The sequence below is a fragment of the Diadema antillarum genome, unplaced genomic scaffold (assembly GCF_040938485.1).
Source record: "Diadema antillarum isolate AM-2024a unplaced genomic scaffold, OU_Dant_1.0 scf00000044, whole genome shotgun sequence".
Taxonomy (NCBI): Eukaryota; Metazoa; Echinodermata; class Echinoidea; order Diadematoida; family Diadematidae; genus Diadema; species Diadema antillarum.
Window position 1 is genome coordinate 938,318 of NW_027270933.1, and position 23,656 is coordinate 961,973.

Genomic DNA, 23,656 nt, shown 5'->3' on the forward strand with positions numbered 1-23,656 from the left:
TCATAGTTATGTCTGCAACCCCCTGAAGAGGACTCGTGAGTACTAGTAGTTCAAAATTTGGTGCAAACATTAAAGTACCTTTAATACATCATTCATTGCTTCCTCTTATCCCATATATATATATATATATATATATATATAGATATATATATAATATATATATAATATATATATACACAGTATATTATACATATATATATATATATATGTATATATATATATATATGTATGTATATATATATATGTATACATATATATATATATATTTATATGTATATATATTCTATAATGTATGTATCTATGTATGTATGTACGTGTGCGTGCATGGTGATTATGATGAGCTCACTTCGCTTTTAAATAGTTCAGGCATCGCATCGCGTACAAAATTTGCAACAGACCGTTTCTTCATACACACAATAACAAATAACGTAAAGATTTCACCTTGAAGGATAATATTCTACTTGCAATGCAATTGTATGAAGCAACATGCCACTCCCTGAATCAAAAGAGAACCATAAAGTCGTCCCATTAATAAAACTGTTTTTGAAAGACGCATAGAGTTAGAGAGAAGAACACACAGAGAAGAATACTATAGAGACAGAGAGACAAGAAGGGGAGGTCAAGTGCAGTTGTGCATTGCGCTCAAATAAATGACACGTGTGCGGCACACCCATCACATAATACACTTACCACGACTACACACACGCACACACACACACACACACACATAATACATGTGTACTCCTACCAACATAAAAAAAAAAAAAGATATGCAACGAAAATAATATTTTCCAACGCATGCGCCGTTGGCCATCTGGCTTCCACTTAAACGTCATTCAGCTGCAACTTGTTCGTCGTGTCTGGACCTTTACGGGGTTTTTGTTTTGTTGTTGTTGTTGTTGTTGTTGTTGTTTTTGCGCACTTTGTCATCGCGCGATAACGTCATTCTCGGTAATTACCCTCCCCAAACGATAGCAGATTAATCGTACAATTGGGACATAGTTTTCTCGTTATGCTAGTGCTCTGCAACAAGTTTGCTTCTTAATTACTACACGTGTTATTGGAACTACACTGTTGTCACGTCTCGATCGCGGAATATAAACCGCAACAAATCATGCATCTACGAACCACTGAGCAGGCGTCGACAAAAAGCAAAATGACATCTTCGACCGCGAAAAAGTCGATCTTTATCGGAATTATTGTGCTGGCGATAGCCTCGATCTTGACGGCTTACGTCGGGGTGTCGACGGACTTTCGTCTGAAGGATTTCATTGCCCCTCGTAAGTAGAGTTTTTGCTGATTGGCTTCGCCATTATGAATATGGACGGGCGGTTATCTAATACGTCGTTCATCATATTTTGTGATAACTGCGATAATAGGAGTGTCGAGTGATGGTTTTGTAACCCTAAACTGAGTTTGATATTATTGATGGTCAAATGAAACGGGAAGTATGCTTTCTTCCCACTGTAGGGTGATGTATAGCAACAGATGCCGACATTGGTTCCTCTTGTAGCAAGATAAATATTTACGTTACTATTAAGAGTGTTCTGAGGTAATTGCAAGGAGATTACCGACAAGCTGTGCCAGAATTGTTTTGATTCAGACCATCATGCCTGACCTTTGGACAATCCTGTGCAACATGAGATTTCGGGTGTCATATTACTTCCACTTCATTTATTGGATATGTTATTTATAAATGACCATTTTGTGATGTTTTGAATTTTATGTAATCAATGAAATTTGATGTCTTTTTCACTATCCAAAATCCTGTATAAACTCTCCGAAATCAAGAAGGAAATTCAAGTTCTCATCTTAAATGTCTTCCTAATCTCGAATCAGATACTTGAGCCAATTATTGATACCAATAGCTCATATCCGAAACGTGATTGGTTCATTAATACGAGGCCATGGAGGGTACTTCGACGAGCGTCTCTGTAACTATAATAGCCGGCTGATTTAAAGTATAGGCGTAGAAATTTTCGCTTTGGGTAATACGTAAATGAGTATCCCTTGCCATGCACTATAACACCTCATCTTCCGTTCGGAACCATATAACATTTTTCCCCCATCTCTTTCTCCCACCTCTTTGTAAAAGATATTTATAGATTAGCAAAGGGAAATATAATGAAGAAAGACTCTACCATTCCAGAACCTGCCAAGGTAAGTACACAAGCAGACAATAGAGATAACTTGGTGTAGACTTTCTTTTCATTAAAATCATTGAGCTTGATCCCCCGCTTTGTTTGTGATTGTCACCTAATCCCACGTAATCGTACAATTCATATCTTGCCTTTGATGTTGCACAGAGTGATGTTTTCGGTCCGTCATTTCTAGATATCAAAAGCCATATCATGATTTTAATTAAGTTCTCTTCTCTACATGAACTAGCAAACGTTCATGATAAACAAATATGGGTTGACAGAGAGACTGATGTTCTCATAGTTCCAAAATGAATTTGCCTGAATGGAATACAGTACTGCGCAGAAATTTATAAGGCTCGTGAAAGCATAAGATTGCTTGAGCTTGAGTTAAAAGTACGGAGAAAAATTTACATGTTCCTTTTTCATATAGGCATTCTAGGCTATTGATTTACATTGATATGGATCTGTTTGGGGAAAGAACGTGGTATATATCGCCCCGATAGAAGCTTCTTCTCCTTCGTCCGGTACAGTCTACCACCTTGTGTATTTTTGTACTGATTAACCGGTCTGTTGGTGCAGTCTGTGTGCAATGCATTTTGAATACTCTCTACTTCAAATAATGTGGAAAGCTAAAAGACAGCACTCCCTCCTAACGGAGTATGATGCGCTGTACCTCTCGCTTGGCATGCTCAGCAGAGGACCATACACAGGACCACACCAGGAAGGAAGTGCGTTCCATATTATGATACATCCTGGTAAAAAGTCCTCCAAATCGAATCGAATACAATGTTGTAACCATGGTAACAGATGGATCTGCGCGCAGATGTCGTTTTACACGCCGACATATTATCATTCAACTTTATCCCAATACTTTACTAATCATCGGAATTCGCATGGCAATTCAGTAGGAGTAGCAACTTGCTTGGAGTGAGTTTCAATCCTGCCACTGAGGATTTAAAAAAATCACCGTATTTGAAGTGGCGTGTTTTCTCTCTCTCTCTCTCTCTCTCTCTCTCTCTCTCTCTCTCTAATTCATGTTATTTAGCATGTTGGACCATAAAATGTATGACCTGTATGCTAAGACAACACCAAAAGACATTGCACGCATCTTTAATTTACGGTCTGAGTCTCCTTCTTGACTGAGAAATCTAGATGAGAGATAATAATTGGGGACTGGGTGTTGACAATTTCTTTCAAACACCATACAGGGTAGTCCTATTCTATTGTTGTGTCCCACTCCTATTCTGTAGCCATTCATAATTGTCATAATTAATACGACTTCTTGTCATTTCAAATTATCTGTAAAGACTTTACTCGTGAAATGTTTATCATTATGAGCAAAAATCAGAAAAACAAGTCAGAAAAAAAACCGTGTTTTTCTACAATCAACTTTCTGCCTCTCTGTTTTGTTTTGTTTGTTTGTTTTTTCGTCCTAACGCTGCGTCTCCGGCTGTTGTTACTGAGAGTATCACCTGTCATTTAAGATGATGTTAGTGCTTTAGAAAGACTTTTAATGATCAATTAACGCTCAATGAACAACTGGTTTAGATTTGAATCTCTTTGCTGTTGTTGTTGTTGTTGTTGTGTTGAAATACGGTGACACCCAGATTTGTTCGATAGTTTTATCAATTTACTTTACATAAACACTCTTCCCTCTAATTCAGCATCAAATGCATTTGTAACTTCAGTGGTTTCCATATTTGTCTACATTTCATCTTCTCATATACTAGATAGTCATTTTGAAGTGAATGGGTTGACAAAGAAGAATTAGCCTTTCTTCACGGATGATTTGCATGAGGAAAGATCTCTCAATGGAAAAAAAAATGTGCAAGAAACTTCGCAACCCTTTCCCTGCTCACCATGTATGATTGCAAATTCAAGAGTTCATAAAACAACTCTACATAAAACTATCCCTCCTTTTAGCTATATACCTACAGGCAAAGAAGTGGCATCTAGGGTGCGAAATGCAAACATGAGATCGCAGTTAGTAGGTACCCTACATAGAACCAATAATTTCCTATCACACTAACCGCAATTGCTGTTACTATTTTGAGTTTGTGATAACTGCAGACTCATTATGATTATCTTTAATAAGAAAAGAGAGAAAAAATAAATCAGACAAACTTATTATGTTATTTTGCGATCTTGTTGTGACGTCTGCCATAATAACAGGATGTTGGTTGGGAGCGCATTCCGTCCCAGCAAGGTCCTTGGAAAGAATGAGTTTTTGTACAGTTGGGTCCGTGAAGGAATAAATGGGAAGGTGTCTAGATGGTAGTGACTAGTGTTTGTGTAGGGCATGATTGTCAAAAGATGATCTATGTTGACAGTTACCTTGTTACCTTGTTGTTTTGTGATGTCATTGATGAATGAAATGAACAAGATAGGCCCTAAAACTTTTCGTTGTGGTACTTCTGATGAAACATGGGTCTACCCAGATGAAACACCGTCAAGAACAGCTACTATTATCCGTGACCTAGTGGTGTGAAATGATCAGAACCAATCAAGAAAATGAGTTCTAATGCCGTAGTGATGGGGCTTTAGCAGGGGTTGCTCGTGGAGTTCCTGGTCGAACGCTTTCGAGAAGTCCAGTGCTATTGCAACGGGCGGTGTGTTGGCTTAGTCGGTAGCGCGTCTGCCTCTGACCCAAGCGACCCCGGTTCGAGCCCAAGTCTGGACTGAGCAATGTTGTGTATAATCATACCGTCCCCTCTAGGAAGAAGCAAACACTCTGTCCCTCGGACAGGACATAAAATGGAGGTCCAGTGTGTGAGAGAGTCACAACTCACGCACGTAAAAGATCCCGCTTCATTCATTCATCGCAAAGAGCAGGGTACGTATTTAAACCGGTGAAGTGGTCCCACCTCACGTCCAAGTGGACCCCATGGAAGACCAGCTTAGCATAGCTGAATATGGGCTACCCAGCCATCTTCTCAGATGGAAATTAACAAACAAACAAAACAAGCGAGCCTGGTCGTTTTGATCCAAAAAAAGTATGTTAGAACCATGCAACATTCGTACACGTATAATCACCATAATCATCTTTTACTTCTTCTTCGAAATTATAGTCCACCACAAGGTGTATAGTCGTACTATTTGACAGGCCTGGTGTAGTATATGTACAGTATACCATTCAAAAAAAATTCTACATTGTGCTCCTAAAAAAAAAAAAAATCTAATATCTTAACGAGGCAAGATGCTCTGCACCTCCTGCTTGAAGAGGTTTGCAGATCAGGGGGCTTCTTGCAGGGTGTTCCATAACCTGATAGCATCTGGGAAGAAGAATCTCTAATAGTCAAGAGTCCGTGCAAAAAGTTGTCTGGAATCGCCGGGTGTGTATAGATGGCTTATTAGAAAAATGAAGATTCTGCCCCAAACTGTATTGTTGTTGACAGTTATTGTTCCTTCATTGTTTCCTTGACTGGTTCATCGTCAAGTTAAAGGGGATGGCTAGTAACTGATCAGTAGGAATCAGTGGGAATGCTGGGTGATGATTGTTCCATGCCTTATGGGATTCTAAGTTAAGAGTACATAGATTGTTGTGTGAAAATTATTTGAAACATTTACTTTACATTTACATTACTTGAATATGAGACCATTCTGAAGCAAATAATTTTCACACAACAATAGATATATAATGTACTCTTAAATGAATCCCACAAGAATTGGAACAATCATCCCCCAACATTCCCACTGATTCCCACTGATCAGTTACTAGTCATCCCCTTTAACCGCAGGTCACCCTTGTTTGCGTGGGCAAGTGGCTGTACACTTTTGTGCATACAGATTGGTTAAAAAAACACCATACAACCATTCGCCTGTATGCGGCAAAGAGAAATAGATGCAGTCTCTGGCATCCTGATTTTTTTCAAACCTTATCATGCTTATTACTGCTCTTTCATACATGAATGATCTTCAATGGCCGATTAAATGATCATTCGACCAGCAATTATAAGAGCTGTACTCTAGGGGCTCGTTATTTTATGTGTGGCTTTCTTACGTCATGCATGGTCCATCCTGGTGACGGTGAAGAGAAGAGATAGTCGCGGAGAGGGGATAAAATCTTCCTTTGGATTTCATCAATATTTCAACTGTTCTGTTGCACACTTTGTTCCCTTTAAAATGTATGCCTACATGTTGTGTTGTACCAATATTCAAATACAATCGATATGTCTCGAAATGTGAAGATAATCGCGAAAATAAATCATCTTTTCAACTCACGTGCCACATTAAGGCGCTGGTATCTTCATGAATATTTATGGGAAAGAACAATATTAATATCCGCAGAAAAGAGAAAACGACGTTCATGGAAGGCATACAAAATGTTATTTCTTTACTGTGTTTCTATAAAGATCTGTGCAGACTGTAAGTCTAATTGCAATGTCTATTCACACGTCCCTTTACAGGTTGTATCTACGCCAAATAGGATCCACAGCACCAGTCTCATCACATCAGGATCACCTGTGGACTTTGTCAGCCCTAACTTGCCTAACGTCTCATTCCAATCTACAAGAGCTGCTGTTTCCATAATGCCACCGGCCAGTGCCTCAAGAGACTTCATGGAGGAACAGGCAAATATCCATCGCCTTCGACGGGATCGACTCAAAGACGCGTGTCAGACATTCGGTAACGACGTCGACAGCGAAGGTCCTAATCTGGGTACGTCGATCATTGTCGATGACAAATACAAGCTCATGTATTGCTACGTACCCAAGGTCGCCTGCACAAGCTGGAAGCGCGTTTTTCTCGTCCTCAATGGTGTCATGAAATATCTAGATGAGCTTCCACAGCCTGTCGTCAACAACAAAGTGGGACCACGTAAACTGAAATTCATCCGATCCTTTAACGTTAGTAAGCATAAAGAAATCTTGCAAAATTATACCAAATTTTTGGTTGTACGCCAGCCTTTCCAACGCCTCCTCTCTGCCTACAATAATAAACTCTACGCAGGCTCAACCTCACCGAGTGCGTTGCCATTCCAGAAGACCGATGGGGTTCATATTCTTGATACGTACCGCTTAAATAATTCTCACCTTTATGACACCAAGACGAAACGAATAGAATTACAGAACCGAATAATTGATTACAATTTGCAGTTCGAAGAATTTGTGAGGTTTCTGACAAACTCGTCTGAACCGAGTCATCGACGTAACAATCCCCATTGGAAAGAAATCTACAAGACTTGTTGGCCGTGCCACATTCAATATGACGTCATCAGTCATTTCGAAACGCTGGAGACGGACGCGAACTACATTCTTCGCCTAGTCAAGGCCGATGGCATTGTGCATTTTCCCTCTGCTAATGGCAGTAGTCCTACACACAGCTCTGATCAAGCTATCTACAAGACTCACTACTCGCAGGTCTCACCAGAGGACTTACAGAGACTCTATGAGAGATATAGACCTGATTTTGAACTCTTCGGATATGAGAAGCCAAGTTTTGAAGAAACATAAGACTCATATATTCTGTGTAACTGCAAATGGACATATTTTCGCTTAATTCTTCTCCATGGCATTATGTCTGCCAGCGGACATGCTTCTTTCTGCTTCTTCTTACTGATGGGACGGTATCACTTTGTTTCCATGTCAACAACAACAGACGAATGGAGAACAAGATTCCGCGACTGATTAGGGGTACTTCCTAATGTTGATGTTGACGAAGTTATCGAAGACTCATAACGCCTTGTCTCATTTATAAAAAAAAAATCGGCCCGAGGACTTATCTCCTAATCAAACCATTGCCTAACATGCGGATATACGTATACGAATATTTATATATGAACATATGTCACCCTTTAATGCATATCACATTATGATAAAACACTCATAAAGATTTCCTTTAAAAAAATCTGTGATGTAATCGTGTAGTGTATCCTTCGTTGTTCTCGCCTTACAACAAAAAGAGAAACGTTAAAGTTCCCACTCAAGATAAGATATCTATTATTTTTTAAATGACGCACAGAGATTTGCAGTCGTCCTACGGAAATTAAACACGGAATATCTTCTCCACATAAAACTCCAAGCACTGTGGAATGTATTACCTTCTTCAGCAATTTGTTAGCATTCGAGTGAAAGCAAACATTTATGTATGTATTGGAGTGTTTGCATGACATTTAGACAAATCGGGACAATGATTGATGAAGGTATATTTACAGTAGCAATTCTTGACTTCTGTGGGATTGAATTATTGGCATTTACTCGAGGTGTCATGTTGAAGAGGGATAGTAGAGTGACTAAGAATAAATGAAAAGAGAGACATAGTCTACATCCATACCGTATAAAGTGATGGTGTGGTGAAATACGACGCCATTTAAGACCATGTCTAGAATTTTGCATTTCCAAAACAAGTTTAGATAAAGCCCATAGTCAAAATGCTTGTGTATTCGCGTCGTAGCAGTACAGGCCTATATCACAGGCCTTGATAGGGTCGAAGAATTGCTTTCTTTTGTGTTTTTATTGATGTATTTTTGTTTTATTATGACATGTCGACACCTCTTCATATCATGGGGCACTATACCGCCAACTGGCCGGGTACATGAACATGAACGTGTGTGATTTGTGTGTGTGTGTGTGTGTGTGTGTGTGTGTGTGTGAGTATGCGTGTGTGTCTGTATGTGCGTATGTAAGTTTTAAAGCTAAACTATCAATATGCCGCGTGTCTACGCATTATTTTACAGAATTACGTTTGCATCCCATTCCACTTGAGGAAGACTTTCTACTCCGAGTTAAAGGGATGGTAAAGTTTTAATTGTGGTCCTGATAAAAGGTGGGTCCCATCTTTTATTAGGACCAATTTGTTTTTGTATTATATCCCCGCCATTTCAAAATGGATTTTCATTAGAAAAAATATAAACTTTGAATTCCTCTAAGAATTGTATATGATCTTTCATATTTTATCAGTGGTTTGATGAATATCAGTTTTGAATGGCTGAGATAATCCGAAAACAAAGTGGTCCTAATAAAAGGTGGGTCCAACCTTTTATTGGGACCACAACCAAAACTATACAATCCCTTTAGCATGCAGTCTATGTCATCAAGTTCAATTCAATTCAGTTGACGAAAGCATGAAACAAAATGCAAAGAATACATTGCACATATCATTTTTTAAATCAATTTGCAAGAAATACACAGTACAGTGTGGATCATAGTGTACGCCAATATGATGAAATAATCTTCAACCTATAGTCGAATACCCAAGAAGAGCGATTGCATACTTTGCAAGGTTGACAGAAAAGTAAGTATAATGATGGCAAAGAATGGTCCACTGAAAACAAAGCTTGTAAAACGTTGATCATTCAATGCCCAATAGGCTTAGTGTAACTACGTATCATCCAAAATCTATTCATATTTAGCTAAAATATAGACTGATAGATATAATGCATGTAATAAGCAACATCAATTTAAAAGATAGCTCTTCTACAGTACGAGAAGATACAAAATACTAATATGACAAAGCTAACAGTGTTACAACCTACAAACACTATTAACTGAACTGCGTGTACCAGGAAAATTAAGTGCAAAACACACAAAAATATGATATACAAGCACACAGACGCACGCGCTTGCCCACACTCATGTAATATTCGTGTTCGTACTCCTCCCAATTTTATTTTAATCCAACGGAGTGAAACAATATTCAAGCAATACACATGCATACATGTAAAAGACTCGACATCGTATAAGGGAGAGAGCAAAATGACATTACAAAAAGACAAAGTACAGGAAGAGAGACGACAGAAAAAAAAAGGAGAAGGAGCAGAGAAGGATGTAGAGAGGTCTATTACAGTATAACACGCCGCTCAGTCGTTAGCACAGGAGAACACACAGATGCTATTACATGATATTAGTTTAATTATCCAGAGTTGTTTGTTGAGTGTAAATATTGAGAGGTAATGTCACTACATGGGTCAGACATGCAGTACTTGTTATTATCTTAATCGCTTTCATGAAAGCTTGTCATGTATATTACATGCATTGATGATAAAATCTCTTGTTCAACGTTGGCCCACTTTGCCGCTCTGGGCTAGAACTGGAATCCTAAACAGTCCATATGAAAACTCATTGACACAATGAACTCAATATTGGCATATACCTGCAACATTTATAAGTAGTACTATTTTGTGCAACTTTTTGTTCCATTGTAATCACATCTCGTCCATACCTTTCCACTTTATTTTTTCCTTCTATTTCCTTTCCTTCTTTCTTTCAATGGCGTACAAAGGCCACTGGCTTCAACTGAATATTTTCAACAGAATGTAATGATATAGATTTTCATTATATATCAATACAAACACCAACCAACGCACTTCTTGACCTTGCAAAATAGCAACCTAATATCGCTAAGTGCACTCGAGTGATTGTTTGAGTGATCAACTCATATTCAACAGCAGTAAGCCAATTGTAGCCCACGTATCAGTGGATGCACACAGAAGGAAAAACGGTAGTGTTCCTTCTGCTGTGCATTAGAATCATCGCGGCTTTTTGAATGGCGCCACTGCCTGCTTTCGAGGCAAATGCTGCTCTCATCACGAAGTGCTAGCTGCTGCTGCTGCTACCTACCGGTATTGCTGTTAATCATATTACTTCTGAAATGTGCTGCATAAATTATCTGCCCACTACGTCATTACTTTTGCTTTCTCACTCAAGCTGTTGCATCGCATGATAATCATAATTACGCAGTTGCTCATGAGAGGGAATTATCCACAGTTACCATACAATATCAGGACTAGGACTGTAAGGAATCAGGACTGGTATGTAACATGCAAGCTCCATCATTTCGATTAAAATCAATATCTGGGGTTGATTTAATCAATAGTGACTCCCAATAACAGCTTTGCAGTGATATGAATAACTGATGTGTGTCATCAAACCAAAAAAGAAAAATGTGCAGTGGAGAATAAAAGTTTACTGAACATCCGACGGGGGAAAATTGATTCTTTCGGTTGACGTTAATAACCTTGCTGATAGTGGTTTTTGTATCGCCTGTGATAAATTAAATCATATTGATAAGAAATGCTTACATGATAAGAATGAAAATCTTTAAGAGCCATACAAACGGGTTTTTTTTTCAGACGTTTCTTATCTTTTTTTCCATTTGTCTTTAAAAAAAAAACCCTTTGCTTGTCCCACCCATTCATCAAACAAGAGAGCACAGTAACCATGGTAACAGACAATGAAGCATTCAAGCTTGATATGGCAATCCATTCAATCTGTTCGTGCTGTGTGTTTATGTGACGTTCTGTCTTTTGTCAATGTTTTGATGTAAACAAAAGTTAACCTTGTCTTTTATTTAGATTATGGATTATGCATCATTCAATGTCCATGTGTAAAGATGTATGTAAAGAAAAACGGACATTGGTTTGTAATGAATGGATATTGTTGTGTGGAATACCTAATAGGAATCAATCAGATGGAGACGAGCATAATGCATGCGCAACATGTTTAAACAGATTGTTTAAACACACCCTCCGATTGTTGACTGCAGGAACCGCAGCAATACTAGCAGTGGATTAATGTCTGCAATTAGATTGATATTTCCTAATCGAACATAATTGCTTTTCCAGAGCCGACCCGTCTGGCCAGTAAGCATCAGAATCAACAACCTCGTTAATAACAAGTAGTAATTGAAGGCTGTTCTTTTTTCTTTATTTTCCAGAGTTCCACGGGTGCCGAGCGGTTCGTTTGTGATGAGGGCTGCTCACTGTGGAATCTGCTTTGGCTTGTCTCAGTCACAATTCAAGAAAGGAGGAGATCAGTGGCGACGTGGTCGTCGTTCTTGAAATCTTCTCCTTCCAATCCTAACCGACCCATTCCACGATTGATCTCGTCCATGGCGTTGACGGAAACTCTGCGCGGGCGCCATCCGTCGTCGCCGATCATAACGGAAGGAAAAATCCTGAAGATCCTCCTCTCCTCCACCGTTGTCATGATCATGATAATCACGATCTATCTTGTCCACAACAATCCACAACAGGTCCTTACTAAGACCCTGCTCTCAGGTTTGTATATAGAGAATACGTGACGGCAGCTAAATTCCCATCACCGCAGTATCATACCTGCAACAAGTAGGCATAAACAGCAGAAGCCATCGGTTCAGAACTAGAGTTGTTGTTAACACACTGGCCCATAGATCTCTCTCTCCTCCTCTCTCTCTCTCTCTCTTCTCTCTATCTTGCATAACACACACACACACACACACACACACAAAAGAGTACACACACTTTTGTGTTTTTCAGTACGATTTATTTGATTTCTTTAATTTCGCATAACAAAAGCATTCATCTTGAATGTTTAAACACAATATGCTTTCAACAATATTTTGATACAAAAAAAAATCGGCGCGTGACCTGAAATACATACAACTTACATTCATACATAGACTTGGATCTGCCAAAACAAATAGGATTCCCTCCCTACCTGTCCTCTACCCACCATCCTCCTCCATGCAGTACCAGGGTCCCCGCCCATATCTCAAACTCTGTACTTCAATAAAGTATTTTTTGATCAATCAAAGTCCACAATATATTCATATCTTGTGATGACATACATCATTGAATTTGAATTGAATTTATTTATTTCCGTTAAAAATCACATTACATAATTATAATCATTGCATAAACAAAATAGTACATAAAATGAACGGAAGGATAGCCCCACTCAGCTATGTTTGTCATAACACATCTGTTTTCCAGAGGGGTCCTAGAAATAACAATGTTGTGATACACATAATGATAAAGACATTAATAACTAATACATAATAATGAAGAATATCAATAAGTCTTAAATCAAACCAAAAATGAGATTAAGATAAGAACAAATGGAAACATACCTCTGACACCTACCAGTTGAATCAAATACATTGCAACCCCAATTATCCCATCATTATGACTCACTCTCTTCCCCCCCCCGCCCAAAATATCCATGATACCATTATATATATATATATATATATATATATATATATATGTATATATATACATTAAAGCCATTTTGGTATATATTGATCAATTTCTTTAAGAAACAAATTATATGAGAATAAACATTTAACGTCACGTGGTAAATCATTAAAGTAAGAAGCTCCACGATATGAAAACATTCTTTTACAATAATCAGTGTGAGGCTTTGGTAAGGAGAGATTTCCATAGGAGCGTAAATTGTATGGATGTGAAACAAATTGAAATAAATTTTGCATATATGGTGCGCTGATATCATTTAAACTTTTGTACACCAAAGATATAGAATGTTTAATACGGCGAGATTTCAGGGATTCCCAATTCAAAATTTGATGTAATTCATGATTGGATATATGTTTATAGGGACTTATTCCAAGTATTATTCTACCAGCCCTGTTTTGTAATTTCTGCAGTCGATCGGTATATTTCAGGTGGGAGGAATCATACACTATTTTATCTGCGTAATCAAACAAAGGGAGAATTATTGTGTTGTAAATCAATTTCAAATTACATTCATTAATATAAACTCGAAGACGACCTAAAAAATTAACAAATTTACCAATTTTTTTACAAAGATATTCAATATGATCATTCCATTTCAATTCTTGGTCTATTATCACCCCTAAGTATTAAACGGCTTCTTTGCATTGAATATGTTTTCCGTTAATATAAACATTTAAATCTTTGCGTTTTGTCAACATTGCACGGGTACCAATCAGTATACTCTCCATTTTATCAACATTCAAGCTAAGTTTGTTCAAACACATCCAATCATGTATGCGTTCCAAGTCTGTGTTCAGAAAATAATCTATACAATTAACATCTTTGTGAGAGTAATACAAAATAGTATCATCTGCATAAAGTTGTAGGTCGCAGTGTTGTACCTGCTGAACTATATCGTCTATATAAAGGGTGAACAGTAGTGGTCCAAGGATTGAACCTTGAGGTACGCCGTAATTGACATCAACAAACTCAGACATTTCAGAACAAAAATAAGTACATATTTGACGATTGGTCAAATAACTTTCAAACCAGGCAAAACTATTTCCTTGCGCACCAGCACCCATAAGTTTCTTTAATAGAATATTAATGTCAGCCGTATCAAATGCTTTTTTTCATGTCGATAAGAACTGCTCCTGTGTATTGACCATTGTCAGATGCGTTTAACCAATTGTCGCAAACACGTGCAAAAGCTGTCACAGTTGAGTGATTTTGCCTAAACCCTGACTGTTTCTCCGAAAGTATATTACTAGATTTTAAAAACTCTGAGAATTGCTTGCCTACAATCTTCTCGAGGATTTTTGAGACAGAAGGTAAAATTGCAATTGGACGATAATTACAAGGAAATGTTTTATCACATGATTTATGCAAAGGAATAATTTTTGCCTGTTTCCAGCGTAATGGAAAATCGCCTTCTGACAGTGACTTATTAAAAAGGTAAGTAAGACAAGGGATGATGACGGGAGCAGAAATTTTTAACAAGTGCACAGAAATTCCATCTACACCAACAGACTTCTTGTTTTCCATGCCCCTGATAATATCACTAACTTCATTCTCAGAAACAGTTTGAAAAGAGAACTTGGGAGAAGTTTGCACGGAAGAGTTAGAGGAGTCAACGTGATACGAGGCATGAGACGGAAGGGAAACAGATGGAATATTCGATGCTAGTTCTGACCCAATATTTGCAAAATATTGGTTACAAACATTGGCTTCTGATCTGTCACTACTAGATTTATCATGTTGAGAACTGTTTGGGGAACGATGTGGGAGAACAGATCTAAACACATTCCACATTTCACCGGATGTCTTTGCGGAAGCTAATTTATCGTTTTGCATCTCCGTATTTTAAGTGTAACATGATTTCGTATAATTTCCTGTATTCATTCCAAAGTTCCTCATGTTTTCTTTTCAGCTCGATTTTCGTGGACTCCTCTTGCGTCTTTAACAATTCAAACTTTACTTTATGTGCTTATTTTTTCTGTTTGTCCCGATCTTTGATTAATTCAATGATCTCTGGAGACATCCAAGGACAGAATCTGTTCTTTACACGTTTGTGCCGAATAGGCATATGATTGTTTATAACTTCCATTAATAATTCTTCCCATTCTTTAACGGCTTCCTCCATGTTGTGTTTATCGTACACATTATGCCATGGTTGCGATCGTAATTGATCAAGAAATGAGTTTTCATCAAAATTTTTCATTTTTCTGTAAGATACTATCTCAGGGGCTTTAATACAGACATTATAATTCCAAATCAAATAACAGATTGAGTGATCACTTATCCCTGAATGTATAACATTCCCTGAATGTATAACATTCAACACCATGGGACTTGACCATATCGCGAGAGTTTGTCATCATATGATCGATTAAACTAACTGAAACATCGGAACATCTTGTATACTCTCTTGTATCAATCTGAGTTAATGAATAAATAATGCTTATTTGATTAAGATGTTTAGTTTCATTGCTTATTGGATCTTTCATAATATCGCAATTGACATCACCCTTAACAATAACATTTCGGCCAAAAGAGTCAATAAATGAAATCAATTGTTCATAATAATCAAACACACAAATTGGGCTGTTAGGCGGACGATACCATGTCACAAAAATGAACGCTCTCGAGTGATCAGGAGTAATTATAAGAGGAATAGCTTCTAAATGTTCTAAGCTGCTGTGTTTCAGTACATGATAGTGTAAGTTATTACGTATGTATACAAGAACACCACCCCCGTGTCTATTTCTATCCTTTCGAACCATGCGGTAACCGTCTATTTGAATCTCATGATCCAATACTGTATCATCTAACCAGGTTTCATTTAATGATAAAATATCAATACCATTTTGAATTAAGAACAAATGAATTTCAGAGAGATTTCTAGTCAAACTGCGTACATTCAGATGTAAAATCCGAAGTCCTTTTTGTGATAATTCTTTAAACTTCAAACTATCATTTTGACATTTAACAGAACGCGTTTTATTGATAAAATTACTATATTATTGGGAGGCAATTCATCTTGCTCTACATAGTTTGGTAAATAATGTAACATACATTTAGAACATTCCCAATTTAGAAATTCATGACATGGATCATCATACTCACTTTCAGAGATCCCAGCACACTTGATATGAACCCAATTGTGACACTTAACACATTGTATTCCTTAGTGATTATTTCTTACTGGCTTTGAACAACTAATACATGGATAACCCTTTACCATTGAAATATTAAAAATCAATATGATATGGTGATAGAAATCAAATGTCCAGTGTCATTTGTTTTTCAATTTTCTAAATTAGCCTTTAGGAAGATCGTTTTCTCCACGGATCCCTCGAGTTACAAACTTTCCTCCCGTCGCCCGGATCAACGCAACAATCTTCCCGTCCGATGACCATGCGTCTTTTACTGCCGAATGCGCTCTGGTTTTGGCGAGAAGGTTTTGGTTTTTCTTTGTCAGGTGTTCCTGAATTGACATGCGCGAGCCCTTTAGGAGTTTGCGATTTTTGATAACCTGCATCCTGGTCTGGTATGACACAAACTTGACCAGTAGTGGTCGTGGTGCCGTGTGACTATTTGGATGGCTTTGGTCCTCACGCCGCCCTTTTCTAGTTTGAATGCGACCGCTAGCTGGCGCTGGCGCTCCCCCAGATCCTTCGTTTCCTTCGTTGCCATGGTTTCGACGCTGAAGGCGATGTGATCTGTCTATTTCAGATTGCTGGAGATCAACATGCAGTTTTTCCCGCGCTAATTTGCACACTAATTGGGTGGTGTCTTCTTCTTTTGACTCCGGCACCCCGAAAAAGAGTAAACAATTCCGCTTGGAGTATTGTTCGAGGTCGTTACTTTCTTTTTCCAGGCAGGCGATGCGCGATTGGTATCCTTCAATCACCCTATTCAACTTCTCTATCTCTTTTTCGTGCGATAGCTGAGTTGTCTCTAAATCCATTATTCTGCCTTCTTGTCTCTCAATGCGGTCCACCAGCTTAGCAAATTCTTCACTCGCAGCTTCTTTCACAGCTTGACGAACAGCTTCAGCCAAGCGTTCACTGCTCAGGATTTTATCAACGGCATCATCAATTGATTTCGGATTTGGCGCCATTTTGAATTTTCGGTGCGTGTAGAAAAAAAAAACACACTCACACACACAAGTGAAATCTCTGACAAAGTCACAAATATGATAAAAAATCAGGCGATGTTACTATAAACCAGCTTTCACAGAAAAAGAGTAAGAACAAACATATATCCGTGTAGTTGCGAGATGTTATCCGGGACAGGAAGGTAGCAATAGCAGTTCCATCATGATATATAGTTCGGGATCCGCGAGAATATGTAGGCAAAAATCTCACAGTCACATCATAGTTTTACTCTCTTCTGTCTAACTATGATTGACAGTGAGTTCCGAGACCAATATGAAACGATTAATGGGCCATGTATCTTGACGAATGTTCAAGCGACATACCTAGTATAGCAGCAGTCAATCAGTCGTTAAAAGTGTGCATGTGGGACCATGCACGTCGCTGACCAATATATCAAGTCAAATCATTGAAGGTACAGAGACCAATAACATTCACAGATTCTCTCGGACCAAAAGCAAATTTCAGTTGTCCCCTGGGCAAATCATACACTCTGATAGGAAAATACACAGTTCGGAATGGAAAATGTAAGATCTAGCAGAAATGACAGAAAATGTCAAATCCAGGCAGAAGCTACAGCCTGTTCAGGTGCACAGGGCCCATTGCGAGTTTGGTGCACAGGGTCCATTGCGAGTTTGGGCCCATTCAAAGCATTGCCATTGGCAGTGAGAGAAAGTAGCAGAAAAAAGAGAAAGAGAGAGAGAAAAAAAATAGAATAATACGCGTTAACAGCAAGCTCCTAAAAGAAGTACAGAAGTTTGAACCCTATCAAACTAACAAACCCCGGTCGCACCCTAAAAATCAAATAAACTACACTTATTGATTTATTCAGTCATATCAAATAATTAACATATTCCTACTTTATTAAATGCTGAGCTAATTTTTTCCTCTCCATTGCCAATTTCATTTCCTTTTCAATATTTTCCCGTATTCTCTTCTGAATTATATGGAATGATGGTAAAAAACGTGTACTTCTGGAGTTAAAGATGATATGTTTCAGCAAAATAATTAAAGAATTAGCTTAATTCTCACTGAGCTCAACGCATATCACGTATTTCATCAACATCATAAGATAATATCACTGCTCTCCATATATCTGTTACTATCTCTCCATATATATTTTACTATCCGACATTACAAAAAGAACGCAAACTGTTTGCTACAACACCAAAATTTAAAAGTTGCTCTTTGGTCTAAACCACTCCATGTAACGACTTTAACTGAAATTCTCTGTGTTTACAAAGAAGCGTTGTGGATCTTGGTCTAACAAATATTTCTTTATTTTTTTCTTTCGTATATTCAAAATGATCATGACCATCTTTCATTTCTAAATCGTACAATTTTTGCAAATTATTAGTAAAGAAATTATACATTTTCCGTGAATCTACATCTCTTAATTGTATTTTTTTGCCCTAAAATCTTCAATTCGAAATCAAACGTGACCACATCTATACTGAAATTTAACAATCATCCTCTTATTCTTAAAATCATTAATAATTGGTAATACAGCTGTATCACACACACACACACACACACACACACACACACACACACGCACACACACACACTCACACGCATTATTATCTGTAGTGAAATGTAGATAGAAAGGTATGTAGACAGATATACAACACTCGACATTAAGTGTTGCTCAGGGCTACCAAATATAGATTTTGGGAAGCAAACATTGTGCTTGTGTTTTGTGTGTTTTGTATGTTTTTCTTAGCCAGAATAGGATATAAATAAATTGCGCCTCATTGCTTCATAATTGTACGCATTTCAGCTAGTTGCCGTGGCCAGGGTTGCAAGACTGCCTATGTCTTGATGGCTGAGCTTAGTCTATCACCTAAGTATTTTTTTTCTTTTCCTGAAAGCCAAATTTTATGTACCGAATCATATAATTAGGATAACTAGTATGTTAAATATGATACTTTCATGAAAATGTGTCGTGAAAATCATGTTTATTCTCTTGTTTTGTTTTGTTTTTTGTTTCATTTCCATCGGAGAAGATGGCTGGATAGCCCATATTCAGCTGCAATAGCTGGTATTCCATGCCATTCCATGCCTTGATTCAATATCCACTTCGTTAGACTTAGCAAAGGTAGCCACAGTATGTCTTATTTATAGCCCTTATCATATCTGCCAGTTTTCATTATCATGATTTATATTCTTTTGATATTTTATCAAACTATTTTATTTCTTGACTTTTTTCTTTCTTCTTAGTCACATACAATACTTGGTATTTGAAGCACTTAATCATACCTGCTATAATTGTGACATGATTATCATAGTTTATTTTCATCATTTCAATGTTTCATCACATGACTTTGTTTATTCACCTTTTTTATTATTTACTTTTTCGAACCATCAAATTTTATTGTTGCACCACTAAAAACAGAGTTTGATTACTTTGGTGGTCCGGACGAGCCAATCGATGAAAAAAATAATGTCGAGCCTGATAAACATATAACATAAAAATTATGTTTCAATGTGCTCGTTATGATTATGTGAACATGGTGAATGCCTCCCTCCCCCCTTTCGTATTTTTTCCTTGTTGTTCTTATTTGTTATCTGTTTGCCAACAGTAGACCAAATGTTTGAAGAAATTTTAAGAAAAAAATCTATTTTAGGTTGAAAGAAAAACAATTCATCAAACAACCAGCTGACAACTGTGTTAATCTGCGGTCACTATCTATAAAAATTCTTCCACGTTGGCATTTTGACATCAATGAGCTGTTCTGTCCCTTCGAAAATTCTGTCAGCTTCTGTCTCAGTTGATTGTTTGTTTCCTTACAGACTTTAAAGCGGACCTTTCCTTCGTTATTCAGGTGTTCGTGTTCATCCTATATGCATTGACTAATATATCTCATAGTGCAGTGATTACTCAGTTATAATTGCACTCTCACGATATAAAAGTGCAAATCTGGAAACAAAATGCTTAGTAAACATTGTAAGCATGAAACAAGCAAACAAATGGAAACAGGTGGAAATCAAATTTCACTCTTCCACAATGTTTACTGAGTTTCTGTTTTCGTCGAATGAAGCAAACACTCATGATTGTAGAACATTTTGTTGTAATCAAATGACTAGGATTGCTGAGATAAAATCGAGCTAATTAGTGTATCATACACGTATTGTGTCTGTTTATCATGATACAACAATCTATTTTTTTTTCTCTCTAGCAGAGTCTGAACATCCAGAATTTATTAAAAGTGGCAGAACTTACCCTCAGACAGCCGAAAAGACAGATGGCACTGAAAATCTATCGGTATGTATAATTTCATTAATAATGGTTCTTTTACCTCTCTTATATTCCCTCTGTCCTTTCCATAAAAAAATCTTGCTATTCAATTCAATTCAAATTTATTCAATTGTTAGACCAAAATACATATCGTTATGAATCAACTTTCAATGGTAAGTTGCTAAAATGCATTCTTTTCATACAGAGAAGGCTATCAAAATCAAGTTTTTGTAAAAAATGACGGTCTTCTGCATTTTTTAGAAACAGTTTGAATAGCTAATAAGTTCTTTGTGTTTCTGATCACTTTGTCAATGTTGTACGATTTGTATTAATATCATCACTGTATAATTATCCTCGTAAAATTTCTACGTAATGTTTATGAATAACTACTTTGTTGAGGAATGCAAAGTTGTTTTACAAGTCAGTAATTAATTCACATAATTATGACAATGTACAATATTTTGGAAACAAACAATTTTAACTCATAACTTTCTTGTATTTTGACCTAATTTCTGTGAAACTTTACTCTCTTTATGAATATTAGTAAAGGGGGATGGAGGGATGAGGCTTCCATTTCAATATCAAATGTGATGTCCTCTTGTCGCGTGTTATTATGTCATCACAGGAGATCACTCCGGACCGTGTTGATGCAGCTACCAGAGATGACTTCATGCTTATACAAGATGCCATTCATGAAGAGAGACGGCAACGAGTGGCCGAAACTTGCAGTCGGCATCCCGGACAGCAACGCGATGTTCTTCGCGATCCACCGCAGAACATCATTGTAGACATTCCACACAAGATCCTCTTGTGTTTCGTCCCCAAGGTGGCGTGCACGAGTTGGAAGAAGGTCTTCCTTGTGCTCAAGGGCGTCATTGAGACCGTGTATGACGTCAACCAGTACCAGGTCAACCACAAACTCCAACGTCGGCTCGATTTTTTCGCCAATCAGACTTACGCCGAGAGAGAGGCAATTTTAGCAAACTTTACAAAATTCATGGTAGCCCGTGAGCCGTTCGCTCGAGTGCTATCCGCCTATCTTAACAAACTCTCACCGAATACAACTTTCAGTCGAGCGAAGCACTGGCAGAGAGAGATAGGTGAAGAAATAACGAGACACTTGTATGAAGAAAACACGATCGGATCTTCGGGAGGGTATAATGTGACGTTTGCCGACTTCGTGCGCTTTCTCACGGTGGAGGAACCGATGAGAAAACAGCACAATCGTCACTGGAATGAACTGCATGAGATGTGCGCCCCTTGCGACATCGACTATGATGTCATCGGTAAGTTTGAGACGATGTCGACAGACGCTGAGTACATTCTACGATTGTTCAACCTCGTTGACCTCGTCGACTTCCCTTCCGCGAACGGAAGCAGTCCTACCGGAAGCTCAAGTAAGCTAGAACAGTTCTATGGTCAGCTGCCTGCCGAGGATATCAAGGCGCTCTATGAGAGATACAGACTGGATTTTGAACTATTTGGGTACGATGTCCCTGAATGGGTCGATGATGCTTAGCATCCTTGTTGATATCGATATCTTAACTGGGCATAGAAGTGCAACATACTCAGAGAGTTACTGGTTTTACGCAGGATATCGCTTAAAATGAGCTGGCAAGTTCATTTCTATAGACAATCTTCTATTGACTGTGTTATAGACTCTGGCGAACTTTCTCCTTGAGGTATAATGATGATAATAATAAGTAATAATGATGATGATGATAATAATGATGATGATAATAATAATAATAATAATAATGATAATAATAATGATAATAATGATAATAATGATGTAGTGTATAACATTTACAAAACACTTGATTTCATATTTTCTAAGCGCTGTGAAGTTAGAACAGGGAGAAAAAAAACAACTGAAGTAGAAAACAATGGACAAGTGTATATACATTACTACATTAGACGATTGTATGTAGCAAAAATTATCCTAAAAACATTGGAGGTATTGGTTCTAATTTAGGGGTATGTTTTTTCCCCTATATGACACGATAGATTGGTATAGTCCATATTCACCTGCACTAGCTGGCCTTCCATGCGGTCCAGTTGGGAGTATTTGAAGCTCACCACTTGACCAGCTTATGTACCTGTGGTACCGGTAACCATACGTGCTTGGGTTGTGAATCTCTCACAAAGCGGGACCTCCATAATTTTACATGTTGTATGTCCTATCCGTGGGACAGCGTGTTTTAGAACAGTTCTGCATTCGGCATTACGACAGACGTATCACTTGATGGCGTTCTCCAAGAGAAATCCCACTCCGGACCATGATGAATCTTTGGTGTAACATTCATTTTAATGTGATTTGCCTTGGTTGGTTGCAATACTGTGTCTCTTATCATTTCGTTTGTCACACAGATTAGATTTAACTCTTCCTCACTCAGTCACTCGTTTGTTTGAAAGTTACGACGCTGCGTGACATTGTTGCCTTTTTTACTTTCTACCCTGAATCTGAAGCTTTGAATAATTCCTTATTGTCATGAATCCAATCTGACATTATCATAATGATATTCATAATTGTGTTATTGTATAATTGACTGGTCTAAAAGAAAGGATTACTATTGTATGCTTCTATTTTGCTAATTGTGATTTTGCTAATAATCATGAGCGGGTATATAATCAGGAACACATTACATGTATACAAATGTAATACATAAGTTCATACACAATCATTTACGATAAATATGTATAATGTTATCACAGGTCAAATTAAATCCATTCTTGTTGATTCGAGATATTTGCGGTTGAAGCGGCTGCAAAACACAGAAACTACTCAAAATAAGTAGAATAGATATTTAATCATAACCATGATCATTTCAACAACATTCCTTGTTATGAAATAAATGAGGTATCTTTGGAAATGTTTTGTTTCAGTTTATCTGATTAAGGGTGACACTTCATGCGTTTTGTTGTCAAACGCTTAACACGACACACACACACACTCACACACACGCACACACACACACACACACACACATATATATATATATATATATATATATATATATGTTTAAAAATACATGTAGGGATACCTATAGTGTATATCTGGATGTGTGTTTAATGTTATATGTATAACATACATGTCCCATTTGAAAATAATGACTCTATTCAGCAGTGCATGCAAGATTTTGACTATTTCTTTTTTTCGAGGGAATAATAAAAGAATTTTGGTACG

General features: G+C 37.6%; 2 protein-coding genes across 2 annotated transcripts; both read left to right on the plus strand.

The window, feature by feature from the left end:
• The first annotated feature begins 994 nt into the window (after positions 1 to 994).
• On the plus strand, positions 995 to 7,922 carry LOC139713786 (carbohydrate sulfotransferase 11-like). Its single transcript, XM_071625492.1, has 3 exons — positions 995 to 1,280; positions 2,096 to 2,160; positions 6,548 to 7,922. The coding sequence occupies exons 1-3, from the start codon at positions 1,115 to 1,117 to the stop codon at positions 7,592 to 7,594; spliced, it is 1,278 nt and encodes a 425-aa protein (XP_071481593.1). The 5' UTR covers positions 995 to 1,114; the 3' UTR covers positions 7,595 to 7,922.
• Positions 7,923 to 12,050: 4,128 nt separating this feature from the next.
• Positions 12,051 to 22,133, plus strand: LOC139713797 (carbohydrate sulfotransferase 11-like). The gene is made up of 3 exons (XM_071625505.1): positions 12,051 to 12,138; positions 20,414 to 20,496; positions 21,095 to 22,133. Exons 1-3 carry the CDS (start codon positions 12,066 to 12,068, stop codon positions 21,986 to 21,988), a joined length of 1,050 nt encoding a protein of 349 aa, XP_071481606.1. The 5' UTR covers positions 12,051 to 12,065; the 3' UTR covers positions 21,989 to 22,133.
• Positions 22,134 to 23,656: the final 1,523 nt, after the last annotated feature.

Excerpts from the sequence above, each read along its gene's own strand:
- LOC139713786 (XM_071625492.1), top strand. The coding sequence starts at position 1,115 with ATGCATCTACGAACCACTGAGCAGGCGTCGACAAAAAGCAAAATGACA. Across the intron at positions 1,281-2,095 it reads GAAGGATTTCATTGCCCCTC|ATATTTATAGATTAGCAAAG; the intron begins GTAAGTAGAGTT and ends TCTTTGTAAAAG. Across the intron at positions 2,161-6,547 it reads CCATTCCAGAACCTGCCAAG|GTTGTATCTACGCCAAATAG; the intron begins GTAAGTACACAA and ends GTCCCTTTACAG.
- LOC139713797 (XM_071625505.1), top strand. The coding sequence starts at position 12,066 with ATGATCATGATAATCACGATCTATCTTGTCCACAACAATCCACAACAG. Across the intron at positions 12,139-20,413 it reads TACTAAGACCCTGCTCTCAG|AGTCTGAACATCCAGAATTT; the intron begins GTTTGTATATAG and ends TCTCTCTAGCAG. Across the intron at positions 20,497-21,094 it reads ATGGCACTGAAAATCTATCG|GAGATCACTCCGGACCGTGT; the intron begins GTATGTATAATT and ends ATGTCATCACAG.